This window comes from Zonotrichia leucophrys, chromosome 25 (assembly GCF_028769735.1).
Source record: "Zonotrichia leucophrys gambelii isolate GWCS_2022_RI chromosome 25, RI_Zleu_2.0, whole genome shotgun sequence".
Classification (NCBI taxonomy): Eukaryota; Metazoa; Chordata; class Aves; order Passeriformes; family Passerellidae; genus Zonotrichia; species Zonotrichia leucophrys.
In genome coordinates, this window is record NC_088194.1 from 706,344 (window position 1) to 732,719 (window position 26,376).

General features: G+C 64.8%; 3 protein-coding genes across 7 annotated transcripts; all 3 read right to left on the reverse strand.

Annotated features, from left to right (window-relative positions):
- Positions 1-2,639: 2,639 nt before the first annotated feature.
- SLC50A1 (solute carrier family 50 member 1) lies at positions 2,640-5,915 on the reverse strand. 4 transcript variants are annotated; one of them, XM_064732743.1, is made up of 6 exons: positions 5,540-5,915; positions 4,466-4,543; positions 4,252-4,375; positions 4,020-4,160; positions 3,831-3,954; positions 2,640-3,059 (listed from the first exon to the last, which is right to left on the reverse strand). In XM_064732743.1, the coding sequence occupies exons 1-6, from the start codon at positions 5,602-5,604 to the stop codon at positions 2,770-2,772; spliced, it is 822 nt and encodes a 273-aa protein (XP_064588813.1). In that variant the 5' UTR covers positions 5,605-5,915; the 3' UTR covers positions 2,640-2,769. The 4 variants fall into 4 exon arrangements, with proteins under 4 accessions (XP_064588813.1, XP_064588815.1, XP_064588812.1 ...); XM_064732745.1 differs by having other exon boundaries at positions 3,835-3,954; positions 5,540-5,896; XM_064732742.1 differs by having other exon boundaries at positions 4,020-4,178; positions 5,540-5,894.
- Positions 5,916-6,944: 1,029 nt separating this feature from the next.
- On the reverse strand, positions 6,945-10,106 carry EFNA1 (ephrin A1). The gene is made up of 5 exons (XM_064732749.1): positions 9,950-10,106; positions 8,476-8,771; positions 8,321-8,386; positions 8,016-8,066; positions 6,945-7,700 (listed from the first exon to the last, which is right to left on the reverse strand). Exons 1-5 carry the CDS (start codon positions 10,048-10,050, stop codon positions 7,582-7,584), a joined length of 633 nt encoding a protein of 210 aa, XP_064588819.1. The 5' UTR covers positions 10,051-10,106; the 3' UTR covers positions 6,945-7,581.
- Positions 10,107-14,931: 4,825 nt separating this feature from the next.
- On the reverse strand, positions 14,932-25,142 carry EFNA3 (ephrin A3). 2 transcript variants are annotated; one of them, XM_064732747.1, is made up of 5 exons: positions 24,939-25,142; positions 17,899-18,188; positions 15,974-16,039; positions 15,764-15,841; positions 14,932-15,621 (listed from the first exon to the last, which is right to left on the reverse strand). In XM_064732747.1, the coding sequence occupies exons 1-5, from the start codon at positions 25,049-25,051 to the stop codon at positions 15,500-15,502; spliced, it is 669 nt and encodes a 222-aa protein (XP_064588817.1). In that variant the 5' UTR covers positions 25,052-25,142; the 3' UTR covers positions 14,932-15,499. The 2 variants fall into 2 exon arrangements, with proteins under 2 accessions (XP_064588817.1, XP_064588818.1); XM_064732748.1 differs by lacking the exon at positions 24,939-25,142 and adding an exon at positions 18,461-18,533.
- Positions 25,143-26,376: the final 1,234 nt, after the last annotated feature.

Below are 26,376 nucleotides of genomic sequence, written 5' to 3' on the forward strand. Positions count from 1 at the left end.
GCAATCCAGCTCCATCCTGGGGCTACTTACAGGCATCAGGGGCTACTGACAGGCTACTCAGGACTGTCTGGGGCTCCTTGTGGCCATCAGGGGCTACTGACACTCAGCCAAGGGCTCCTCATGACCATTCAAAGGGGCTGCATCTATCCAGTGGCTACTTGTGATCATGCAGGGGCTACTCGTGGCTCTGTGCAGGCTGCTCATGGCAATCCAGCTCCATCCTGGGGCTACTTGTGGCCATCAGGGGCTACTGACAGCCAAGCAGGAGGATTCTTGTGGCCATCCAGGGGCTACTTACAGCCATCAGGGGCTACTGACAGTCAGCCAGGGGCTCCTTGTGCCCATCCTGGGGCTCCTTGTGCCCATCCAGGGGCTACACATGGCCACCAGGGGCTACTTACAGCCATCAGAGGCTACTGACAGGCTACTCAGGACTGTCTGGGGCTCCTTGTGGCCATCAGGGGCTACACATGGCCACCAGGGGCTACTGACACTCAGCCAAGGGCTCCTCATGACCATTCAAAGGGGCTGCATCTATCCAGTGGCTACTTGTGATCACGCAGGGGCTACTCGTGGCTCTGTGCAGGCTGCACATGGCAATCCAGCTCCATCCTGGGGCTTCTTGTGGCTATCCAAGGGCTACTTACAACCAAGCAGGAGGATTCTTGTGACCGTCCAAGGGCTACTTACAGCCATCAGGGGCTACTGACAAACTACTCAGGACTGTCAGGGGCTCCTTGTGGCCATCCAGAGGCTACACATGGCCCTCTGGGGCTACTGACAGCCAGCCAGGGGCTCCTTGTGGCCATCCTGGGGCTACTTGTGGCCATCAGGGGCTACTGAAAGCCAAGCAGGGGGTGCCTTGTGACCATCTGGGACTCCTTATGGCCATCCAGGGGCTACACATGGCCATAAGGGCTACGGACAGCCAGCCAGGAGCTCCTTGTGGCCATCCTGGGACTACTTGTGGCCCTCAGGGGCTGCTCACAGCCAGCCAGGGGCTCCTTGTGGCCATCCAGGGGCTATTGACAGGCTACTCAGGACTGTCAGGGGCTCCTTGTGGCCATCCAGGAGCTACACGTGGCCATCAGAGGCTACTCAGAACCGTCAGGGGCTCCTTGTGGTCGTCTAGGTGCTACTCACAGCCATCTCTGAGCTACCCATGACCCTATGCAGGCTACTCACGGCAATCCAGAGCCTCTACTCATGGCCTTCAAGGAGCTACTTATGGTCATCCAGGAGCTACTCAGGGCGATCCAGAGCCTCTAGTCATGGCCACGAGGAGCTCCTCCCAGCCCGTGTGGCAGCAGCTCCTCCCTGCACGGAGGCATCCGGGAGCTGGCACCAGGGGCCACGTCAGAGCTGCTCCCGGCACGGGGCAGCCGGAGCGACCGGTTGGCAGCCAAGGTGTGGCACTGGAGAAAGCTGCCCTTTCCCCAGGCTGTGGGGCCAGTCTGGGAGCCCTTTCCCGAGGCTGTGGGGCCAAGCTGGGAGTTCTTTCCTGAGTTTGGGGGCTCTTCCCTGCTGGGCCAAGTCCCCAGAGCAAGCATGGGGAGTCCCAGATCCACAGGGCAAGACAGAGCACGCCAGGAGCTCGTCCTCCTTCCCTTGGCACCATGCTCAGCTCTGTCCCTTTATATGGATTTTTGCAGGCTGTGTGTGAGGTGTGCACAAGCAGAATGGGCACAGCACAGCTCCTGTCAGCATCCTTCAACCCAATGGTGTCACCTGGCTGGAGTGTGGGATGAGGCCCCTCAGTCCTGGAGGGTCCTGCATAGGGTGGGGGTCTCTTTGTGCTCTGTGATTTGGCCCCTCCACTGAAGCACCAGCCTGATATCTTCATTCCACATCTCTGTTAATTGGTTAATTGACAGAGCATCGATGCTTGATCCAGGCCTGCTCGATCCACGGGGGTTTAGCAAGGATTCCCATCGATTCCTGTTGCTCTCTGTGACCAGAGAGCTGCTGCCACAGTTTCCTGGTTCCTGCCATGGTGGCTGCTCATCACTTCCACAGACTTTTACCCCCATGCTGTGATGGAAGGCTCCTGTAGCTTGGGGAACTCAGAGCAGCACTGGCTTCCCTGGGGTCCCCTTCTGGGGGGGAGTGTGGGACAAGCTCCTTGCTCCTGGGGGGTCCTACGTGGGGTGGGGGTCTCTTTCTGCAAGGCTCTGGTGTCTGCTGTGTGATTTGGCCCCTCCACTGAAGCACCAGCCTGATATCTTCATTCCACATCTCTGTTAATTGGTTAATTGACAGAGCATCGATTCTTGATCAAGGCCTGCTCGATCCACGGGGGTTTAGCAAGGATTCCCATCGATTCCTGTTGCTCTCTGTGACCAGAGAGCTGCTGCCACAGTTTCCTAGTTGCTATTTGTCACTTCCACAGACTTTCACCCCCACACTGTGATGGCTGGCTCCCTCAGGGCGCTCAGAGCAGCATCCCTGGCGTCCCCTCGTGGCCCCAACACGAGGGCTGATGCCTACCAAGGGTTTGCCAGAGCCCAGGGTGTGTCAGAATGAGCCCCCCACAACAAGCAGCCCCTGTATGGCCATCAGCAGCCCCCCTGGTTGGAGCTCCCAAAGCAGCTGTAGGGCCAAGAGCTGCACCATCCTCTGCAGTAGGTACAAGAAGCAGGCACTGGGAAGTCTCTGATTTATTAAAAGGCACTTGAATCCATACAAAAGTGACACTTGGACCCCTGGAAGCCACTCAAAAGCCCTGCCCCTCGAAATCCTGCTGCCAGGCAGGGCCATAGGCATGGAAAACTATCCTCCCACCCTGGGGTTTGAGGGGCTTGTGGTGCCCCAAAGGTTTCTCTGAGAGCTCCAGGGCCTTCGGTGAAGGATGGAGGGCTGGAGGCAGGAGGTCCTTGCTGGTGTCCCACCGGGAGTGGCCAAGGGGACAGCACTGGGGCCAGCCCAGGGCAGAGTTGGGGTGCTCCTGAGGGCACCTCTCAGGCAGGCAGGGGGCTGTAGGGCTTGTCCTGCTCTGGTCGGTACCGCTGGAAGAGCCAGAACCGCACGAGGCTGGTGACGATCCCTGGCACGTTGGGGACCTGCGGGAGGACATGGGGGGACAGTGGGTGTACCCCTCCCCCCTGTGGTGCTGGGGGAGGTTTATTGGCCCCATCCCAGCTAATTAATTAAAATCAATAGTCATCATGCTTGGCTGGGTGACACAGGCAGTGCTGAATGGGGCCAGTGCCAAGCCAAGTGCTCAGCTGAGCCATGAGAGGGGGATGGGATGGGATGGGATGGGATGGGATGGGATGGGATGGGATGGGATGGGATGGGATGGGATGGGATGGGATGGGAATGGGGATGGGGATGGGGATGGGATAGGATCCATGGGATGGGATGGGGGTGGGAATGGGGATGGGATGGGAATGAGGTGGGAATGGGGATGGGATAGGATGGGATCCATGGGATGGGATGGGAAGGGAATGGGGTGGGAATAAGGATGGGATGGCAGTGGGGGTGGGGATGGGGAAGGATAGGATAGTCTGGGATGGGATGGAGTAGAATGGGATGACAGTAGGATGGGGATGGGGAAGGGATGGCAATGGGGTGGGAATGGGGAAGGACAGGTTAGACTGGGATGGGATGGGGATGAAGGTGGAGAAGGATAGGATAGGCTGGGATAGGATGGAGTGTGGTGAGATGGTTCAGGAGAGGGACAGAACAGAATGGGATGAAGCAGATGAAGCAGGCCAGGGTGGGATAGGATGGGGATGGGACTGCATGGGATGCAGTGGAGTAGGATGGGTTGGGATACAATGAGATGGGATAGGATGGGATGGCACCCCTCAGCATCCCACCAGCCCAACCCACTGTGATGTAGGGATCGTGGAGCTGCAGGCCATAGAGTGTCCAGCTGCTGGAGGCCACGAGGGTGGTGACGGTCAGGGGAAAGGACAGGCACCGCGTCGACTTGCTCCGGATAACCTTGGCCTGCAGGAGCAAACGTCAGGCGGGGCCTGGGCTGGCAAGCCCCAGCTCTGCCAAGCCCCACACACCAGGTCAGCCAGCGGTGAGAGGTACATGCTGATGGTGAAGATGCTGCAGAAGAGCCCCAGGTGTGCCAGGCGTGTCCCTGTGTCAACCAGGATGGTGAAGTAGCCACAGCCGGTCACCACCACAGCCAGGAGCAGCAGGACCTGAAGCAGCACAGGGCGCTGGAAGGGACAGCAGGGGGATGTCAGGGTGAGGGTCCCCCATCCTCCCCACAACCCCAGGCTCCTGTCCCACCTTGGCAGGGCTGTAGTAGAGATACACCAGGATGTAGAGGGTCTGCAGAGCTGCCCCGATGGCGTTGACGGTGATCACTGTGCCGTCCCCCTTCAGGCAGCCATAGCCCAGCCAGCTCAGGTTGCTGCAGGGATAGGGCATAGGCACTGAGGGATCCCCCCGGCCCCTCAAATCCGTATGACCCCCCACTCCCCATGACCCAACCCTGCCGTACTTGGCATCGGTGGTGAGGAAGGGCAGGAACTGGATGTTCTCCACACTTTTGGTTGCCAACATCTGGCGCAGGTCAGACCTGGGGAGGGCGGAGGGCAGCGTCCTCCTGGGTGCCTGGCAGTGCTGAGGTGGGGGAGGCTCCAGTCTCTGCAGCCAGCAGGCACTGCACCCCCCACTTCTCCCCCTGCACCCCCAAAACTCAGCACCACCCCCAATCCCTCTGCACCAGCCATCCATGGCCCACTGCACCCCCAAACTGGGCCTGATGCCCTCCCCACTGCACCCCTATGGCCTCCCCTGCACCCCCAAACTGGCCCCCATTACATCTCCCTACTGCCCTTCCCACTGTACCCCCAAACTGACCCTAACACCTCCCCTATTTTACCCCCAAATGTCCCTCCATGGCCTCCACTGCAGCTCCCAAAATGCCTCTGGTGCCCTCACTATTGCACCCTCAGCTCTCCCACCAGGCCCCACACTGCACCCCAAAACCAGCCCTGGGGTCCTGATCGCACCCTCATCCCCTATGACTCCACTGCACCCCCAAGTCCCCCCCTGCACCCCAAAACCAGCCCTGGGGTCCTCATTGCACCCTCATCCCCAATGGCCCTCACTGCACCCACAAATACCCCTCCTCAAGGCCCCCACTGCACCCCAAAACCAGCCCTGGGGTCCTCATTGCACCTTCATCCTCCATGGGCCCTCTGCACCCCAAGTCCCCCCTGCACCCCAAAACCAGCCCTGGGGTCCTCATTGCACCCTCATCCCCAATGGCCCCCACTGTACCCCAAAACCCGCCCTGGGGTCCTCACTGCACCCTCATCCCCCATGGGCCTCTCGGCACCCACAAATCCCCCTCCTCAAGGCCCCCACTGCACCCCAAAACCAGCCCTGGGGTCCTCATTGCACCTTCATCCTCCATGGGCCCTCTGCACCCCCAAGGCCCCCCCTGCACCCCAAAACCAGCCCTGGGGTCCCCCCTGCACCCCCGGCCCTCAGCGAGCCCCGAGCCGGCCCCGGTGCGTTCCCCACCGCCCCCGCCCGCCCGGGGCCGCCGCCGCCGCCGATCGCTCACAGGCCGGTGGCGAACATGGCGAGCGTGGCGGCCAGGCAGAGGCCGGCGAGCACCGACAGGACCATGCCGGAGCCCGGGGAGCGCGGCGGGGCCGGTACTGCCCGGAGCGGGGCCGGTGCTGCCCGCGGCCGAGCGGAGCGGGGCGGAGCAGGACGCACTACCGGGGAGGAGCGGCGGGGATCCGGCTGCGAGCGGGGGGAGCAGCGGCGGCTGCACCGGCGTGACCGCCCCGCGGGCACCGTGAGGGCACCGGGCCCGGTATGGAGGGCGGGGGGACCCCCGAGGTGTCGTGTGTTCAGGTTTGGGGTCCCTGGGCATCCCCAGGGTGAACGCCAAGGCACAGATTACACAGCTCGGGGGTCTCACAGCCCTGTGAGCCCAGCTGCCCACCCCCACCTCCTGCAGGAGTCACAAATCCCTGTGACAGTGATTCCCCAGGATCCTGCATCCCTGGGATCCACAATTCCCCAGGATCCACATTTCCCCTGTGACCCCACTGCTGCAGGGTGTCCCCACACATCCTGGGGGTCACACATCCCTGTGACAATTCCCCCCAGGATCCTGCATCCCTGGGACCCACATTTCCCCTGTGACCCCACACATCCTGGGGGTCACACATCCCTGTGACAATTCCCCCCAGGATCCTGCATCCCTGGGATCCACATGTCCCCTGGATCCACATTTCCCTGTGACCCCACTGTCCCAGGGTGTCCCCACACATCCTGGGCATCACTGGGACAATGTCCCATGGGACAATTCCCCAGGATCCTGCATCCCTGGGAGCCACATTTCCCTGCGACCCCACTGTCCCAGGGTTCCCCCCAACACATCCTGGGGGTCACTCATCCCTGTGTCCCCCTCTCCATGACTCTCCATCTCTAAGGTCCCCCACATTTGGGTGTCATGCATCCCTGTGCCCCAAAATCTCACCTCTCCAGGAACCTTGCTCCCTGCAGTTCCCAATTCCAGGGCCCCCAAATCCCTGTGATCCCAGCTCCTTGCACCCACACTGTCTCCCCCTCAGGGACCCCCAAATCCCTGGGGTCACCCCGTGGGGGTCCCTGGGGTGCAGCCAGGCTTTGTCCCCCGGCCCAGCCCCCTCCTCACAAGCAGTGGGATTTGTCCCATCCCCTGGGGTCTGTCACATTCCAGAGGGGTTTGTCCCGGGACAAACCCCTGCCCCCCACCTGGAATCTCTCTGCAGTGCAGGGGGAGGGGTCCCTACCCTCAGGGGAGGCCTTTGTGTCACCAGATAAAGCCGGGGACAGTGCCAGCCACTGTGGCACTTGGCCACTTAACAGCCCCGTGCAAACACCAGCCAATTAATTAATTAACCAGCCCAACCCCCCACAGGGGGCCAGGAGAGCCTTGGCCCAGCAGGGTGGGGGAGGTCTCGGGAGCTCGGCATGGTTTTGGTTATTTATTCCCGACAATGGTATAAAAAATCCCGTGTTAGAAAGCTGTACAAAGGGGGTGCTGTACAAAGGGGGTGCTGGGGGGCCCCTCCGGCACCCAGCGGAGGGGAGGGATGGCGAAGGGCCAGGGGATGAAGGAAGGGGTAGGGGTGCAGCACAGGGAGGAGTGGGGCGTTTCTCATCACCCCTCTCCCCTGGCTGCAGGGCATCTCCAGCCTGTCTGTGCTCCCTGGCCACTGACACTGGGGTCACCTGGCCACCCCCACGTCCCCGCCTGCAGGACACATTCCAGTTCCAGCCCACCACGGGGAAAGCCCCGAGGGCGGTGGGCGAGCTCAGCTGCGGGGCAGGGGTGCCAGCCCCCTGCCCCTCTCCAGTCCGGGGCGCCTCAGCCCCTCCAGTTCCAGGCTCCCGCTCGACCTCTGGCTGCCAGGAGCATCCTGGAAGGGCCAGGGAAGCCTGAAGGCTCCAGCTGCTCCGATGGCTTTGGGGCCTCCAGCCCCTTAATACTGACAAATCCTTGCCTTGCCCAGATGTGCGCAGGGCAGGGCACCCGGGGCAGATGTGCGGGGACCACGGGGGTCCCCAATGGCCACAGCCTCGGTGGGTCCGGGCACGAGGGGCACCTCAGAGCCCCTGTGGCACCAGGAGGGGCAGGAGGAGGCTGATGAAGGTGAAGGGGCGGCTGCTGCTGCGCATGGCCGAGTTCTGCCCCACGCTCCTCAGCACGTGTGCAGCTGCATCGTCTGTGGGGGGAAAACAGAGGAGCCATCAGCACCCAGCAGCCCCAAAAGGCAAGCTGTACCCCATAAGACAAGCTGTACCCCAAAAGACAAGCTGTACCCCAAACCAGCAGCACATCACCCCTGCAGAGGGTTGCCACCAGCCTTGCTGCCTCAGCCAGCTCCAGAGCCCCCAGGAGGGGCAGATGAGCCCCAGTGCCCCCAGCAAACCCCTGGGTGGCTGTGTTCAGGCCAGTGCACCCCCAGGCTCAGCCTGGTGTCCCCAAGATCACCCTGCCACCCCAGAAGGGAGCCCCAAGCCCTCAGCCCCCAACACACCTGCCTGGATCCTCCCCTTCTGCGTCGAGGCTGGCGCAGGCGGTGCTGGAGCTGCAGGGCAAACAGGGGGTCAAGGAGGGAAAGGCAGCACCCCAACCGCCCCAAAATCCCAAAATCTCGCTTCTCTGTGGGCTCTCCCCCCCCTCCCTGCCCCCACCAACACCTTCCTGGCCAAGCTGCGCGTGCCCACACCCCGGGCTGGCCAGGGGCCACGGCCAGGCCGTGACTCAGCGCAGCCAAGGCCACGCTGGGAAGGAGGGGACGCGTGGGGGGGCCCCGAGGGGGTGCTGATGTGTGATACTCACTGCCTTTGCCTGTCACCGTCACCTTCAGCTTCAGGCAGGCTTCGCCGTGGTGGTGGATGGGTTTGGCTGTGAAGGGAGAGGCGGGTTAGGAAGGGATGGGGGGAGCCCCGATGGGGAATCCCTGGAGCCCCCCCCGCAGCCTTCCCGGCACTCACAGATGTAGTAGTAGCTGTGTCCCTCCCTGAACTCCTTGCCCAGCGTGAAGGGAGTGAAGCGCTGGAACTTCTCTGAGAACTTCTCGGGGCCGTGCAGGGCGCTGGGCTTGTCGCACTCCCAGCGGATCTGCTCCTTGGAGCGGGGCTTGCAGGCCTGGTACTCCTCCAGCTCCACCAGGTAGAGCGTGTAGCGCTCCATGGCCCGCGGGTCCACGCTGCCCTCCTCGTAGTGAGGGCAGATAATGTCCAGGTAATCATTGAGACGAACCTCCACCGTGTAGTCACTCCACAGAAACCTGCGGCAGGAGGGGCGGCACGGGGGTCAGGGCTGGGGTAGGGGCTTTATTGCACCCCCAAATCCCCCACACCCATGGGGGGCAGCACCCTGCCCACGGCAGCGCTGCCTGGGGGCACCTTTGGATCCTCCCTTCCCTGTGCCGAGCCTTGCAGCACCTGGAATAGCTTCCAAAGGGCAGCGCCCCCTTCACTCTCCCCTCGGGCTCGGCCCCCCGGCAGTGAGAGGTGAGCGCACCCCAATTCCCAGCGCTCGCCAAGGGCCGCGGAGCAGGGAGGGACCCGCTGGGACGCGCAGCCTGCCCGCACCCTGCCCGGCCCGGCGCTGCTGGAGCAGGAGGCGTCGCGGCTCTCGCCGTGGGGCAGCCAGCGAGGCTCCAGCTGCGCCCCACACCCCAGCCCGGGGGGGACACGCCGGGGTCCGCACCTCGCCGGCTGTGGGGGCCCCGAGAGGGCACAGCCACCAAAAAAACTGTGGGGGGGGCACAGAGGATACAGCCCTACAATCTAGGGGGTCCTACACCCCTGGGGGGCACGGCCCGGGCAGGGGGGAGAAGCCCCATAACCTGGGGAGGGAGTGACTCAGGCCAGGGAAGGAGGGGAAGCCCCACATCTCCCCACGGGTGCCTGAATGTGGGGAACCCCCACAGCCTGGGGGTCTGGAGAGCGAGGGGGGCTCCCCGAACGCCGAGGGGGCACTCCTGAAACCTGAGAGCGCTCATGCTCTGGGGGAGCACCTCCACAACCAGGGGGAGTCACGGCTGCGGCCGGGGGGGCACCCCTAGAACCTGTAGGGCCGGAGCTTGAGCTGGGGTCACCCCGCAGCCCCGGTGAGCGGGGGGGGCCCCGATCCAGGTCTAACCCCCCCGCACATCCTGCGCCGTGTTTGTCAACACGGTCCCCGGGGCCGGCGCCGGGGCTGGCGCCGCGCCCCCCCCGCGGGAAGGAAGCGGCCCCTTCGCACGGCCCTGGGAACGGAAAGGCCCCCCCGGGCACACCTGGAGCGGCCCCGCCGCCCCCCGCACCGGCCCCGCAGCGGCCCCGCCGCCTCGTCCCGCACAAAGGCCGCCGGTGGAGCGGAGCGGCGCCGCCCGCGCCCTCGGGGCGGCCGGTACCGGGCTCGGTGCGCGTTTGCTGTGTTGGGGGGGGGGGGGCCCGGTGGGAAGCGGGGGTCACTCACCGGGGGTTGGAGCTGTTCCAGAACACCGTGTGCCGCTCGGCCGCCGCTGCCCAGCACAGCCCCAGCCCCAGCAGGGCCAGGGGCACCCCCGGCTGCCCCATCGTTCCGCGGGTGCTGCGCTCCACGGGCGGCCCCGCGCCCGCCCCCGCTCTTATGTACGGCGCCGCCCCGCCTCCGCCGACACCGCCCCGCGGTCGCACAACAACACACGGGACGAGGCGGGGGGGGACACACACACGACACACCCCCCGCCGGTATCGATCAGGGGAGAGAAACCATTAAAACATCCCCACACCGAGAGCAGCACCGGCGGGGGGACACACGCACTCCCGGACACCGGGACCGGCAGCGGGCAGGGGATGCAAAGCCTCCCTACCGAGACCGGCGCTAACCGGGACACAAACACACCCCCCCCCCAACACCGGGACCGGGCCGGGGGACACAAAGCCCGGCCCCCTCACCGGGAACGGCACAGGGAAGGGGACACAGTGCCCTGACAGTGACCGGCGCCCTGCCCACACGCAACACCGCGCTCCAGGTCCACCCCACCTCCACACACCCCATCCCCCCACAGGGGACCGGCACGGAGCAGGGCCACCCCCCAAAAGGTGACCCACACCGGGCAGGGGCTCCACACACACACGCGGGGGGCTGTGGGTGCACGATGGGGCTGTGGGTGCACGATGGGGGCTGTGGGTGCAGGATGGGGGTGTGGGTGCAGACATGAGGCCGTGGGTGCAGGAGGGAGGATTGTGGGTGCAGGATGGGGCCGTGGGTGCAGGATGGGGACTGTGGGTGCACGATGGGGGCTGTGGGTGCAGGATGGGGCTGTGGGTGCAGAAATGGGGCTGTGGGTGCAGGATGGGGCTGTGAGTGGGGTGCAGACATAAGGCCGGGGGTGCAGGATGGGGCTGTGGGTGCACGATGGGGGCTGTGGGTGCAGGATGGGGCTGTGGGTGCAGAAATGGGGCTGTGGGTGCAGGACAGGGAGCTGTGGGTGCAGGATGGGGCCGTGGGTGCAGGATGGGGGCTGTGGGTGCAAGATGAGGGACTGTGGGTGCAGGATATGGAGCTGTGGGTGCAGAAATGGGGCTGTGGGTGCAGGATGGGGCTGTGGGTGCAGGATGGGTCTGTGGGTGCAGGACAGGGAGCTGTGAGTGCAGACGTGGGGGGTTGTGGGTTCACACTGGGAGGCTGTGGGTGCAGGATGGGGCTGTGGGTGCAGAAATGGGGTTGTGGGTGCAGGATGGGGGGCTGTGGGTACAGCACAGGGGTCTGTAGGTGCAGAGCCGGGGTCTCTAGGTGCAGAGCTGGGGTCAATAGGTGCAGAATGGGGGTCTGTAGGTACACCATGGGGGTCTGTAGGTGCACAGTTGTGTCTGTATGTGCAGAGCTGGGGTCTATAGATGCAGGACACGGGTCTCTAGGTGCACGATGGAGGTCTATAGGTGCAGGATGGGGTCTGTTGATGCACGATGGGGGTCTGTAGGTGCACAGTTGGGGTCTGTAGGTACACGATGGGGGTCTGTATGTACAAGACAATGGTCTGTAGGTGCAGAGCCGGGGTCTGTATGTACAAGACAGGAGTCTGTATGTGCAGAGCTGGGGTCTATAGGTGCAGGATGGGGTCTGTATGTGCAGAGCCGGGGTCTGTATGTGCAGAATTGGGGTCTGTAGGTGCAGGATGGGGTCTGTAGGTGCAGAGCCAGGCTCTATAGGTGCAGCACAGGGGTCTGTAGGTACACGATGGGGGTCTGTATGTACAAGACAGGGGTCTGTAGGTGCAGGATGGGGTCTGTAGGTGCAGAATTGGGGTCTATAGGTGCAGCACAGGGGTCTGCAGGAGCAGAGCCGGGGTCTGTAGGTGCAGAGCCGGGGTGGGCACCGCGGGCACGCTGCCACAGGCTGGCAGGAGCGCGGTGCCGCGCCGTCGGCTCCCATTTGCTCTGACACGGATCCATCCGTGTCGCGGCCGGCGCGCGACGCTCCGCCGCGTGTTGTGAAGCGATAACTCAGCCGCATTTGCAAAACAACTTTCCTCTTGTTTATTCCATAATGATCCATTGATTGTGGGTAATGTTGCATGCCCTGTGCCGCAGCGGGCGCGCCGCGCTCCCCTGGCACGCGCGGGGGGCTCCGGCAGGCGCCGGCACGGCAACCTGAGAGCGCCCGTGCCTCCAAATCCTCCGGGCACAGGCCGTGGGGCTGGGTGCCCCACATCCCCCCCACACCCCAGCCTGTCTCTCCCCACCCCCTTGCTCCCAGGGAGGCTGCTTTGCTCTCATCCTCCCTGCTTGTGGCCAGGCCTGACATCATCCATAATGACAGTGCCAGGCCTCTGCTCCCGGGATGCCGGCGCTGCCGTGGCTTGCACAGGGGAGCACTCCTGGGAACACGGCTGGGAGCCCACGTGCAGGCCACGGGGATGGGTGCAGCACCAATCCCGTGGTCCTGGCATCACCCTGGTACTGCCCCTTCCACGTCAGGGATAGACTGTGCCTGGGGAAACCAAGGCAGGGAGCACTGACAGGGGAGGGCTGGGCAGCCCCTGGTGGTTGAGCCTTGTGCTGGGCCTGCCAGGGTATAATGAGCCTCCTGGGGCATCATGCTGGATCCATTTGGTGGCATTGGGATGTGGCACCCAACCCTGTTGGCCAAGGGTCTCCCCTGTCCCCTCTGCCACAGCCCCAGCCCTGGAGCAGGGCCACCAGGACACAGGGAAGGGGCTGGGAATGAGGCCATGCGGACACAGCAAGACCCAGTGTCACCACCAGAGCACTGGTGGAGGAGCAGGAGTGGAAAGACAAGCCCATGTCCCCTGCTGGGGACAGTCTGAGACAAAAACTGAGGCTAGAAGTGCCCCATTACCTCCAATGGAACCCAAAGGTGGGACACAGGGTGGGCAGTACCCTGGGTAGGGTGGGTGCCCACCTGCAGCAGCACTGGGGGTGCCAGTAGTGGTGTGCACATGGTGCACACGGTCACGGCCACGCACCTGGGAGCAGGTGACAATGAGCTGGGATGGGTGCCCGTGATGGAGGGACAAAGGTGAAGCCGTTTCAGGCTGTAAACATCGCTGCTGCTCCGTGTGGGGCAGGTACGGTCGGCCAGAGGCCGCCGAACTCGTGACAGTGTTTGTGGTTTCTTGGCCGGGGACACCGAGGAGTGCCCCGGCCCCTGGCTGGGCTGACGTCACCCTGCCAGGCTGGGGGAGGAAGAGGAGCCGTCCAGTTTGTGGCCGGGAGCGAAGGCCGCGGTGACGCAGTGCCAGCTGCGTGCAGCCTGGCAGGTAGGCATGGCAGCTAGGCATGGCCTGGTGCCAGCCTGGAGGGGCAGAGCCACAGCCACAGGGCTGTCCAGCCGTGCCAGGACCTGGTGCCTTCGGCCACAGAGCCCGGACCGGGCAGGGGAGCTGCCCCGAGGTGAGGCAGAGCCTGGTGCCACACCTGGCACACATCCCCCTGTGCCTGGATCTGCTGCCCAGGCTGTGAAACCCCAAAGTACCCAAGGGGCACCCAAACCTCAGCACTGGGGTCCCAACAATGGCCCCCCCACTTGACTTGGGGCAGCTGGGCTTGGGATTTCCCTCTACCAGCACCCCAGAAGACTCCTGGTGGGTCTGGGCTGTCCCCCTGTGCTCATCCCTAGGGCATGGGGCACATCTGAGCCAGGTGCCCACTGAGCCATGGGTGGTGCCATGCATACCCAAGAAGCGGTGCCAGGGTCGAGGCAAGTGGCAGGAGGGATCCTGCAGGCAGAGCTCTCTGTGCCAGGGCAGTGACTCCAGCTCTCACACCCCCGCAGGGCACTGGCCACCCAAGCTGTGCCAGTCTCGCCGTGCCACGTGCCACCAGCATGGCACCACACTGGCACGGGTGCTTTGGCCAGCCCTGGCAATCAGCACCTGGCCGGACACGGCCCTTGGCAGTGGCAGCGGTGCTGCCTCACCCACCCTGTGCCCACCCTGCCCTGGGTGGGTAACGATGCCTCTCTGGTGGCACCTGGGGACCTCGGGATGGGACCCACGGCAGGGAGCTCAGCCCCATCCGGGCCAGGCCTGCCGGAGCGCGGGGGGGACGTGGCGAACCCGGCGCCTCTGGGAGAGCTCCCAGGACCCGTCTGACGGGTTCGGCCGCTCTTCCCGCACCCGGACAAGCCCGGGCCGGCGGGACACCCAGCCGCAGCCACCGCCCAGCAGCGCCTGTTGGGTGGGGGAGAGTGGCTGCGCTCTCTCTGCGGCTGGGAGGACTCCCCTTCCCCAGGAATCCAAAGGGGAGTGGGGCCCTCGCAGCCCCTCATCCCTGCGGGGAGAGTTGCTGCCCCTCCCTGGGAGCACTGAACCCCCAAAACCCTGCAGAGCGCAGGGTGAGGACCCCACTAGTGCCCCATTGTGTCTGTGGGGGTGTGGGTACCCCATCAACACCCCCTTTACATGCGATCCCACCCCAGGCACAATCCAGCTCCCACATCCCCTTGGCTGGAGGTGCTGGGGGGGAGCTGAGGGCGTCCCCCAGCCCGCAGGAGCCGCCAGTTTGTGCCAGATCCCCCCGGAACAGGCAGGAGCCGGCATGCCCGGCACAGCCAGACGCGCCGCAGGGGCGATGCCGCAGCTCCCTTGGCGCTGCCAGCGCCCCGTGTCTGCTCGCTCCGTGCACGGAAGGATCTCCTGCTCCCAAAGGCCACCCCAGCACCCCCAGGACTGCGTGCCACGGGCCCCCCGCGCTGCCCTTACCTTCCAGCGCTCCTGCTGTCCGCGCCAAAGTGGAAGCACCGCGTCCCTGCCGGCGCTCGGGGGTCGGTGGGGAGCAGAGGCAGCGGTGGGAAGTGCCCTGCGTCCCCCTGCCAGCGGTACCGAGCCGGGTGTGCCTGGCAAGGCGGGTGGCACGGTGGAGGTCAGCCCTCTCCTGAGCGCCTGTCCGAGCCGGAGCCCCCCTGGGACCCCTCCGAGGGGCTGGAAGTGCTGCACGCCACCGTGACATGGATCCCTTTTTTTATCCTTTTATTAATTTTTTTTTATAGACTAAGAGCAGAATATGAAAATCACCAGCCAAAGCACTTGAAAAAAAGATCGAGAATGTTTTTTTTTTTTTTCTGTTTTGTTTTGTTTTTCCCCAAAAAGTGTCTGTGCGTTTGCATAGGTCGGGTCTTCACGGAAGACGAGGAAAATCCAACACGTTCGACTATGTACAAGCCAGCCCGGGGCCGGCGCCGCTGCCTATGGTACAGTATAGATATAATATCTCTGTAGTCGCTCTCTGTACAGTATGTATAGATCTATATGGGTATGTACAGACTGCCCGGCCCCGGGGGTCCCTGCTCGCATCGGGGCTCGGCGCTGCCCCCCAGGCACGGAGCAGCCCCGGGGGGAGGCTGCGGGCAGGGCCCCGGGAGGAGCCGCATCCCTGCGGAGCTGCCAGTCCGCTGCTTGCCGTGATCCTGCCGCTCTCCGGGCAGGGCTGGTGCTCTCGCCGTGCTTCCGAGGCTCTCACGAGGGGCAGCAGATGGAGGGGGGCACAGCGGCGCTGGCCGGGCCCCCGCGGGCACCGGGAGCTACGAGGCCAAGAGCGTCATGAGGAAGAGCGCGGCGGCCACGGCCAGGGGCAAGTGTTCCCGCTTGGGGCTGGTGCCGCTGATGCTCTTCTCCAGCTTGGGCATCTCCGGGTTGAAGTTTTCTGTGGGGGCGAGGGGAAGGAGAGGATGAGGAGGGCAGCAGGGCGGCTCTGAACCCCCACCCCGTGGCTGGGGCTGCCCCAGGGGCGGCGGCAGGAGCGGGGGGGACACGGCTTTGGGGGTCGGGGGCTGTGCCTGACTCACCCAGGTCCTCGATCTTCACCTCGGGCCGCAGGGTGAACTGGGGCAGGGTGGGCGCCAGCTTCTCCCCGGAGTGCGACGCTGTGGAGGGAGAGAGGGGACGGGGGTCACTGCCCTGCACTGGAGCCCCCCGCATGCGCCCACCCCTCGGGAGGGACGGGGGCACCCACGGGCCAGCCTCGCCGCCCCCGGGACGGGCACGGGGGTACTTACTGGAGGCGCAGCAGACAAACACCTTCATCTTCAGGCAGGCGCGGCGGTGGTTGTGTGTCGGCGTGGCTGCAAGCAGAGAACGTGCTGAGAGGGGCTCCGTGGCAGGGACCCCACCCTCGGCACCCCGGGGCTGGGTGGGTGTGGACAGAGAGGGGGCTGGGACTGCCCAGGGGTGGGATCCAGGCTGGGGGAGTGCAGCAGCACAACACACCAATCCAAAACCTACACCCAATGCCCCGACTGCACAACAATCCTGCACCAGCACCAATCCTGCACACACCAAATCCTGCCCAGCACCCAACCTGCACACACACAATCCTGCAATTCCTGCACCAGCACCCCAAATCCTGCACCGATGCCCTGCACCAGCACCCCAAATCCTGCACCAGCACCCCAAATCCTGCACTGATGGCACACAAAATCCTGCACCAATGTCCTGCACCAGCACCCCAAATCCTGCACCGATGCCCTGCATCAGCACCCCAGGCCTGAATAATCAGTTCTAGCATCCCAACCCAGCACCAGCATCAGGTACCAACACTGCAATCCTGCAGCAGCAGCCCCTGAACCCTGATCCTATATCAGCATGCTGCATCCTCCATCATCATCCTCCAGCACCCCATCATGCCCTGGCACCCCCATCCACACCCCCACACCCCTCTCTGTCCCCTCCATCATGTAAACCCCCCCTCCCCCTGTCCCTTTGCTCCTTCAACCCCTCCCAGAGCTCCAGGTTCCAACTCTTAGTGGGAAACAGCTGCCCAATTTTGGGGGTGCAGGGGAATCAGCCAAGGGGGACGCAGAGGGACCCAGCTGGGATGGGAGGACTGAGGGGACCCAGCTGGGGTGGGACCTGGGGTTTGGGGGCTGTGTGGGGGTCCTGCCCTGGTGCCCAACGTACACACGTAGTAGCACTCACATATGTAGTAACTCACACGTGTAGTAGTACTCACACATGCAGCAGCATTCACACATGTAGTACTCCTTAAACATATAGTAGCACTCACACGTGTAGCAGCACTCACACACGTAGTAACTCACACATGTAGTAGCACTCACACATGCAGCAGCATTCACACATGTAGTAGCCCTAACATACATAGCAGCACTCACACATGTAGTAGCACTCACACACATGTAGCAGTACTCACATGTAGTAACTCACATAGCAGCACTCACACATGGTAAATAACACGTAGTACTCCTCACACATGTAGTAGTACTCACATATGTAGTAGTAACTCACACATGTAGCAGCACTCACACATGTAGTAACTCATGTAGCAGCACTCACACATGTAGCAACACACATGTAGCAGCACTCACACCTATAGTAACTCACACACGTAGTAGCAGTCCACCCGTAGTAACTCACACACGTAGTAGCACTCACACATGTATAACACATAGCAGCATCACACATGTAGCAACACACATGTAGCAGCACTCACATCTGTAGTAACTCACCACATAGTAGCACTCAATATGTAGTAATACTCACACACGTAGTAGCACTCACACATGTAGCAGCACTCACACAAGTAGTAACTCACGTAGCAGCACTCACACATGTAGCAGCACTCAAACAGGTAGTAACTCACATATGTAGTAGCACTCACATATGTAGTAATACTCACACATGTAGTAGCACTCACACATGTAGCAGAAGTCATATATGTAGTACTCCTCACACATGTAGCAGTACACACACATAGTAACACTCACACATGTAGTAACTCACACGTGTAGTAACACTCACACATGTAGCAGCACTCACACATGTAGTAACTCACGTAGCAGCACTCACACATGGTAAATCACACGTAGTACTCCTCACACACGTAGTAGTACTCACATATGTAGTAGCACTCACACATGTAGCAGCACTCACACATGTAGCAGCACTCACACCTGTAGTAACTCACATATGTAGTAGTACTCCTGGCCCGCACGGAACTCGTAGCCCAGCGAGAAGGCGCTGTAGCGCTGGAACTTCTCCGAGAACTTGATGGGGCTGTGCGGCGCGTGGGGCCGGTTGCACTCCCAGCGCTTGAAGCCCTGGCTGGTGTTGCAGGTGCGGTAGCCCTCCGCGTTCACCATGTAGAGCACGTACTGCTCCAGCCGGTGCTCGGGCACCGAGGCGTTGTAGTGAGGGCAGTAGATGTCCAGGTAGTCGTTGACGTTCACCTGCACCGTGTAGCCCTCCCGCCGCAGGCTGCAAGGGAGAGAAGGGTGGGAGGTCAGCGTTGGGGAGGCCCTGCACATCCCCAAGCAGAGTTCTCTCTCTGATGAGGTTGCAGCGAACTCTGGGAGTAGCAGTGGCCCTTGTTCAAGCTCTGTGAAGCCCATGACACAGCCCGAGCCTCACAATGGAGCAGAATCCCCGTTCTGGAGGGCACGGGAGAGGCACTGCTGGGGGCAGGTGTCAAGCCACACGTACAGGTGGGATGGGCATACAAGAACAGCCTCAAAGAGGAGACAACGCACAGACACACCCAGAAGGGCATCAGGGTCCCCTCAGGCATCACGTTCTCCACGGGACAGCCCGTGGGCGTGCGGAAGACCCCGGAATTCCTCGGAATTCCCCGGCATTCCCCATTTCCAGCAGCCTGGAGCCGACCCACCGCTGCCGCCCACCAGGGCCCTGGCACGCGCCGCAGCTCGGAGCCAGGATTTCTCACCCCGCTCCGGCTAATCCCGTTAGTTCGTTAATGCCGTAAAGGGTGGCCCTGGGGGAGCCTCATTTACATTGATTAGGAGCAGCAATCCCCTCAGATCCACTCAGGAGAGGCTCCGCTGGCTCCTAATCCGCGCCCGGCGGAAATCCCGGCCGCGGTAATCCTCGCCGCCGCGCTGACCCGCTGCTCCTGCCAATTAATTACCACCGGAGCTGGCTCGGCACCGGACCCTGACCGGACCCGCATCCCGCAGGACACGGGCAGCAGCAGCATCCCGGCACGCGTGGCCGTAGAGATCCCCAGTGGAGCTCCAGCTCCCGGCCCTTTCCCCACCTCTCAGGGCAAACCCCACACCGTGCGCCCCCAAAGCATCACTCGGGGTTCGCCGCCCCTCCCGGAGCCCAGCGCTTCCCCGGGTCTTTCTCCCCGGCAGGGCTGGGCAGGCAGCGGGCAGGGCTACGCGTGCAGACGCCCCACCCTGCACCATCGCCCCCGGCGCTGTTTGAGGAGCCCCGGCGCTCCGCCAGCGCCCGCGGCACCGGAGCCGAGCTCCGAGACCGAGACAGAACCGCTGTCGGGAAGCAAAACGGGGGGGACAAGAAGTGTTGCCTCCGGTACCGGGGGGCAACAAGGAGGGGAAAAGCTGATGGCAGAGCTCATCACTCGTGGGACGGGGAGCGCAGCCCCACGCGGCCCCTCCCTCGCTGCGCAGCCGCTATTCCGCAGCCCATCCCGGCAGCCGCCGGCAACTGCTCCGCCGGGAAGGTGCTGAGGCAGCCACCCTTGCTGAGCGGGAGCCGGGACCTTTCATCTTCCCCCTTTGATGTGGTGGGAAGGGGGGGCGGGGGGGGGGGGGGAGAAAAAGGCTTGTTATTAAAGAAATGGCCCCAAGGAGAAAATCGCAATTAACTCCACGCGGGACGCAGAGCTGGGACGCTGGCGTACCCCAAGAGCAGCTGCTCCACACCGGGGTGAGCACCCGCAGCTGGGGCTCCCCACAGCTGTGCTATGGGACGGAGGGACTAGGAGAAGTGTCACTCGTGACACTCTGTCACGGGGTGCTGGGGAGAGGTAACCCCCCGTTCTCCTGGGGCACCCAGTGCTGAGGAACAGCCCCTTGGGAACCCAGGATGGGGCTCGTTAAGGCACAGCTCATTAAGAAGTGTGGCTGCTGATAAACAGCCTCACTAACGAGGCACCGAAGTGTCCCCTGGGCTGGGGGACACCAGCACCCGTGGCAGGGTGCAGGAGTCCCAGGTGGTGTGGCAAGGGACCCACGGGAGCGACTCCCACGGGCATCACCATAAGCTGGGAGGGGCTGGGGAATGGCCCCGTATGGGGAGAGCCACAGGGCCACCACAGCCTGAGGCACATCCAGGTGACCCCAGCAGCAGCTTTGGTCACAACACTGTGTCCCTGCCACGCTTGGCTCCTCCTGCACAGCCACTGCAGAGCAGCAACTCTAGATACCCCCAAATCCCTCAGTGCAACGGCCCAAGTGCTCCAAGATCTGCTGACAGCACCATCCAGGGAGCTCGTGGGCCCTGGTTTGGGGTGGAAGGGCAGGAAGAGACACTCTGAGAGAGGGACTCTACTTCTTTTCTCACCAGCACCCATCCCAGAGCAGGCACAGGCTGCCTGGTCCCTGCCAGCTCCATGGTGGGAAGCACCATGCCTTGGGCTGGGATGGACCCTCCAAATCTCAAACTCTGGCAGCCATGGCATGGCCGGTGGGGACGGTGGGCTCTGGCAGTGCCCGAAGGGTTAAGTGCTGGAGGAGAACGGGCAGCATCACTTCTGCACGACTGCGTTTGTAGAGCAGGGCTTGGCGAGGCGGTGGTACCTTCCAGCAGCCTGTCATGCTGGGCAGATGGATGTCCCCTGGCAGCACCGGCCCCGGGCTCGGTGCCCACCGGCCCCGCACCGGAGGGACGCTGGTGGCACCCTTGATGGCACCCTGCTGGCACCTTGGCTACCTGGCACTCTGCAGGCACCGGTGAGCCGGGCGGGCGCTCCGCTCCGCTCCCATCTGCTGCCATAAATCCGGGCTGCGTGCCGCACGCTGGCTCCCACACCGCCGGGGAGCGCCTGGTGCACTGCAGCACGCCCTGGCAGCGGTGGCACGGCGGGACCGGACCCCCATGGGGACCCTCACCCTACAGAGATTCATCCCCATGGTGCCGGAGAGGCCTGGAGGGCAGCAGGGCCAGAGCCGGGCTCAGCACCCCGCAGTGGTGGTGCCAGCAGTGAGGAGCAGGGCAGCGTGGTGTGTCCTCCATGTGGTGCCCCCCAGCACTGGACAGCCCCCAGCACAGCCAGGCTCTTTGTTCGGCTCCAGTAGCTTCGTCCTTTTGGCGCATCCGGGGCCCATCCATCACCCGGGGAACAAAAAAGTGCCATTGATTTACGAGTCCCCTTCCCGTCACCCCGCAGCACAGCGAGAGGCAAAGGCGCATCGACCGCTGCGGCCGGACAGAGGGACAGACAGACAGGCAGACCACCCGCCTGTCCATCCTCCCGCACGCAGCGCGGGGGAGCCGGGGGGCTCAGCGCAGCCCTCCCCACGCAGGCAGCGCTGCACAGTCACGGCGCCCAGACGGCCACGCACACGCGCGCTGGCTCGGCAGACAGCGCCTGCGACGCTGCCCACGCACACGGGTGGCACCGAGCCACAGCACAGCCCCCCCGGCCTCGCCTGGCGCAGCCGCAAGGCGCGGGCGCTACCGGCACACGGTGTCCCCGGTGGGCACCTCCCTGCGAGGGATGATCCGCACGTGGAGGGAGCGGGGAGCGCCCTGCGGGACAGGGAGAGCCGTCCCCGAGCTCGCCGGGACTCCAGGAGCACCCTACAGGTGCCCCCCGTCGCTATCGACGGCCGTACAATCTCCGTAATCCCGGCTAAAGCCGGCACCTTCCCGTGTTGCTAACAAGATCAATGAGGTTTCTAATTGGGTTTTAATTAAACCATCAATCTGCAACCGGTGACTCAATTACCAGCCCGGGCAGGAGCAGGTGGCCCCGGCCCTGTTGCACCCCGACACCGCGGCCGCTTCTCCCACGGGAACGCCGCCGGTGCTGCCGGGGCTCGGTGCCGCCCCGGCGCCGTGACTCACGGGGCACGGCACGCTCTGCCCATGGGCACCGCTCCTGCCGAGGATGGCTGCGTGCTTGGGCTTTCTGTGTGCCCAGCCTGGAGGGCAGAGGATGGGGTGGGGGCTGGCCGAGCCCCCCAGCCAGTCTAGGGGGGTGTTTTTGGCACTGTGCCTACATTCAGCTCCACAGGTGGGCATGGAGCTGCCCCTGGTTGGGCACAGAACTGCCCCTGGCTTGGGCACAGCTGCCCAGCACCTCCTGCTGGATGCCCCCAGCCCCGCGGGTCCCTTCTGCTGTGGGTGACTCCTCCTCAGCCCTGCTGGTGCCCAGGGATGGGGTGGGGGCACCTGACCAGGCCCTGCCCTGGTGTTGGGGTTTGGCTGCTGCAGAGGAGCCTGGGCCCCTCCAGACGTGCTCTGCAGGGACGTGGCTCCTCTCCTGGGTGAGATCCTCCCCAGCTCGGCACTGAGGCTTTCCAGAGCTCACTCCAGCCCTCTCCAGGGCCCACTCCAAGCCTCTCCAGAGCCCACTCCAGCCCTGCAACACAGCCTGTTGCTGCCTGCAACACAGCCTGGGCCAGATAAAAGCCACCCTGAAGAGGTGAGCGTGGCGGCAGAGCCGGTGCTGGGGGGAGCTGCACGAGCTGTGAGCCTGCACAAAGTGCCACAACCTCCCTGCACACAGGTGGGCCCTGACCCCCACACCACAGCCAGGCACCCTGTGCACCCCTGTGCCACCCTACGCCCCGCTCTGCCCCCTCTATGGCACCCAGTGCCCTCAGTACGAGCACCCTCAGGTCCCAGATCAGTCAGTGGCACAGTGTGGTACACCCCAACCTGCTCTGGGGTGATTCTTGGGGTGCAGCAGTGTCAGGAGCACTGGCCATGTGTGTCCATGAATTGCTGTCCCCATCTTGGCATCTGGGACACACAGCAGGGACACAGCCTCCAGCGTGCCAGGGCCCAGCTTGCCTGGGGACAGTCCAGGAGCCTCCGGCCCTGCTCAGTGGGTCACCCCAGGGTCACAGGCCCCACAAAAGCTGCTGCAGGGTGGACACGGCTGTTCTACACCTTTGTCCCATGCCACCAGGCCTGTTCCTGGCAGGACTGGGGAGTGGAGGGCAAGGATGAGTCAAGGGTCATCCCACACCCCCAGGGCCTGCTGGCTGCCATCAGGGATGGAATGCACAGCTGGACTAACAACCAGGCCGAGCAGGAGCAGGATTTGAGGATCCCACCTCCACACCAACCCTGGGCTTTGCCAACACACCCCAAACCCATGGCATGAGGGGTGCTCTGCCTGCTTGGGGACCCTTCCTGGCCTCCTGGCACCCCCAACCATTCCTTGTGTGGCCAAAAGGGCTGAGCTGCCACCAACCCCCTGCTTCCAAGGCACCATAGGGCTGCTCCATGTGCTGCCCCTCATCCTGTCATCCCGCTGAGGGCATCAACAGGGATACCCAGGGTAGCATGGCAGGAGCCACAATAAATTTGTGCCCAAGGAGGGGCCACAGCCAGCAACCCCCTCCTCCCCGGAGAGCCCCGCAGGGCCGCGCTGGGCTTGTTTATGGCTCCACTTGCAGCAGGGTTGCTGGGATTTGCAGGCTGCGGCCCAGGGAGCCTAATTCCCCCCATAATTTATCTAATCCAGACACTTTGCCGTGCGGCTATAATTGCGTCCGAGCTGCCGCACTGCCTAACAATAAATATCAGCTCGGGAGTCCCTGGGACACGGCTCTGCCGCAGCCGCCCCCACCGCGCCGCCCATGCCCTGAGCCGGACGCCGGCGGCCGCGCCAGACACGCCTGCGCAGGGGGTGCGGGCATCTGGCTGCGACACCCCCGCCTTGGCACGGCCTGGGCACTGCCAGCCCCTCCGCCCTGTCCCCCGAGAGGTGCCAGGGCAGCGGCAGGTCATGGTGGAGATGGGCATGGGGGAGTCACGGAGGGATAAGGGTGAGGGTGGCATAGCTGCCAGTGTTGTGGGGGTGTCATGGTGTGGGGATGAGGTTGGGGGTGCAGGGGGTCCGGGCAGAGCAGGGGGTGCAGAGGGATGGATGCTGAGCGTGGAGGCACCTCGGCATTGTGCTGCGCCTCGGCACGTCGCACACACGCACGATTTATGGGGCCCGAGCTTCCGCCTGGCGACACAATCTCAATGGCAGGGGAGGGGGCTGCCGGGGCTGCTCCCACCCTGCACAAAGGGCTGTGGCGTGGGGGGAGAGCCCGGGAGAGCCCCTGCACCGACGGGCACCAGAGGATGCTCTGGCTGGATGCGTGTCCCCGCCACACCCCTGGGCACTCGCACCAGCGAGGGACCGAGAGGTGGGCGACGGCAGCAGGCGCAGATCCCCGTGGAGGGGTCTACGGACGCACGACAGGCGCGCAGCCCCCATTTCCCGAGAGGGTCCAGCCCACACCGTCCCCATCCACATCGGCTCCCGGCTGCGGGTGCGCCGGCGAGGGCAGGGCAGCCCCGGCGCAGGGTGTGAGGGAGGGGCTGGGCGGCCAAGGCCACCGACCCCCGACCGCTCCTCGCTCCCGGTGGCCGCTCCCACCCTCCGATCTCGCCCCCCGCTGTCCCCGCAGCCCCGGAGGCACCCTGGGGGTGCCACTGCTGCCGGGCAAAGGCGGTGGGGGGCGGCAGGCACCTGTCGGGCCCCCCCGCCTCCGCCGCGCCGCCGGTGCCGCTCCCGCACCCAGACATGCGGGGGGCGCGACTGGCGGGGGGAGCGGGACCCCTGCCCTGCCCTGCCCCGGCGCACCGGGTGATGGATGCCGGGGGGAGCAATGCTCTCCCCGCTGCCCCCGGTGGGCCAGCGCTGGCGGGGGGGGCTCTTCCCCCGGTGCTCACGACCGGGAGCCGCCGAGCCCCGCCCGGCAGCGCGGCCGCGGGGACACGAACCGGCCGGGTGGCTGCACCCCCCGCCGCCGCAGCCCTCCCCGACTCCACGGGCAGGGCGAGGGGCACCGGGGGCAACGGCAGCCGGGGAGGGCGCCGCGAGGAGAGCGGCACCGGGGGTCCCGCAGTCCCGGTGCCGCCCGCCGCCCCCAGCGCATCCTTCAGCGCGATCCCCGCCGCGTCCTTCCCGGCGGCGCCCCCCACCCCTCGCGGCCCCGGGGACACCCCCCACCCTCTCCACCCCCCCCCTCCCCGCCTCCCGGTGCGGGTCCCGGCGCCCCCGCCCGCACTCACTGCGGGTTGGAGCTGTTCCAGTGCACGGCGTGCCGGTTGCCCAGGGCCCCCGGCGGCCCCCGGCCCGGTAGCAGCAGCAGCAGCGGGAGCAGGGGCAGGAGCCCAGCCGCCATCCTGCCGCCGCCCGAGCCCGCCGCGATGCCGGGGAATGGAGGGAGGGAGAACCGAGCCCGAGCCGCCCGCGCCCCGCGGCCCCGGCGCCCAGCTCCGCCCCGCGCGCGCCCGCCGCCGCCGCGCCCCCGCGCGCGCTCCCGCCGCCACCCCGGGCCCGCCCCGGCACCGGCTCGGCACCGGCACCAGGCTCGGGGCTGCGGCTCCCCGCGGGTGGAAACGCCGGGGCCGGGTCCCGGGAGGACCAGGTGGCACCGGGGTCGCGCCAGGACCCCCATGAGCGGGGGGCGTTACCTGTGTGGGGTCCTGCTGCCATCGGGGTCGCACTGGGACCCCCGTGGGTGCTCCCACACCTCGGTGCACCCCTGCCTGTCCCTGTGGGAGCCGGTGCCACTGGGATCTCCCTGGCACTGGGGGCAGCAGGGCCAGGAGCCCGCGGGATTGGGGTCGCTGTGGTTGGGAGCTCCGGGCCGTGGGGCAGCAGCCCCTGTGGGTCTGTGGGGGCTGTGGGTGCGGGCTCAGCGCCTCAGAGGGTCCTCCCGGTGCTGCTGCCAGTGCCATGAGGGCCACATGTGCTCACAGAGGGGTTTGGGCACCCTGGAGGCACAGGAGTGGGTGGGAGGGAGTGTGCCAATGTGCCAGGACAGCCTGGCTACCGAGGAACACGGACACAGTGCCAGGCTCTGCCGCCTGCCCTGACCTCCCTCGGGAGCCAGCATTTGGCCAAGTGCCCACACGCATGGGCAGGCCCTCGTTCTTCCCACACCCCAAGGGTTTGTGGGGTGGAGGTTCCTGGGGGGAGCCCAGGGGAATGTGGGGGCTCCCCGGGTGTGGGGATTGAGCTGAGTGCCAGCTCCCACTGCCCGTCCTCGGTGGGATCCCTTAGCAACTGCCATGCAGGGCTGCCTGGCAGAGCCCAGTGCCAGGTGATCGGGCCCCTGGCACACGTGGGCACGCACGGGCACGCTCACACTGGCACGGACACGCGGAGCTCAGTGGGCACACGCAGCTCAGCGGGGATGAGCAACTCAGAGGGCACACTCAGCTCAGCAGGCATGCGCAGGCCAGCGGGCACACTCAGCCCAGCGGGCACACGCAGCTCAGCGGGCACACTCAGCTCAGGGGGCACACACAGCTCCCTGGCTCCCTGGGCACACTCAGCTCAGCAGGCACACACAGCTCAGGGGGCACACAGCTCACAGGGCACACACAACTCAATGGGCACACTCAGTGGGCACACACAGCTCACTGGGCACACTCAGCTCAGCGGGCACACACAGCTCAGTGGGCACACAGAGCTCAGTGGGCACATGCAGCTCAGCAGGCA

What these genes read in the sequence shown, in the direction of transcription:
- SLC50A1 (XM_064732742.1), bottom strand. Translation starts at nt 5,604, where the DNA reads ATGGTCCTGTCGGTGCTCGCCGGCCTCTGCCTGGCCGCCACGCTCGCC. An exon ending in GCCATGTTCGCCACCGGCCT is followed by an intron (nt 4,544 to 5,539) that starts GTGAGCGATCGG and finishes CGCCCTCCCCAG; the next exon opens with GTCTGACCTGCGCCAGATGT. An exon ending in TCTACTACAGCCCTGCCAAG is followed by an intron (nt 4,179 to 4,251) that starts GTGGGACAGGAG and finishes TGTCCCTTCCAG; the next exon opens with CGCCCTGTGCTGCTTCAGGT.
- EFNA1 (XM_064732749.1), bottom strand. Translation starts at nt 10,050, where the DNA reads ATGGGGCAGCCGGGGGTGCCCCTGGCCCTGCTGGGGCTGGGGCTGTGC. An exon ending in ACACAGCTACTACTACATCT is followed by an intron (nt 8,387 to 8,475) that starts GTGAGTGCCGGG and finishes CTCCCTTCACAG; the next exon opens with CCAAACCCATCCACCACCAC. An exon ending in GAAGGGGAGGATCCAGGCAG is followed by an intron (nt 7,701 to 8,015) that starts GTGTGTTGGGGG and finishes TTCCCCCCACAG; the next exon opens with ACGATGCAGCTGCACACGTG.
- EFNA3 (XM_064732747.1), bottom strand. Translation starts at nt 25,051, where the DNA reads ATGGCGGCTGGGCTCCTGCCCCTGCTCCCGCTGCTGCTGCTGCTACCG. An exon ending in GTTTGTCTGCTGCGCCTCCA is followed by an intron (nt 15,842 to 15,973) that starts GTAAGTACCCCC and finishes CTCCCTCCACAG; the next exon opens with CGTCGCACTCCGGGGAGAAG. An exon ending in GGTGAAGATCGAGGACCTGG is followed by an intron (nt 15,622 to 15,763) that starts GTGAGTCAGGCA and finishes TCGCCCCCACAG; the next exon opens with AAAACTTCAACCCGGAGATG.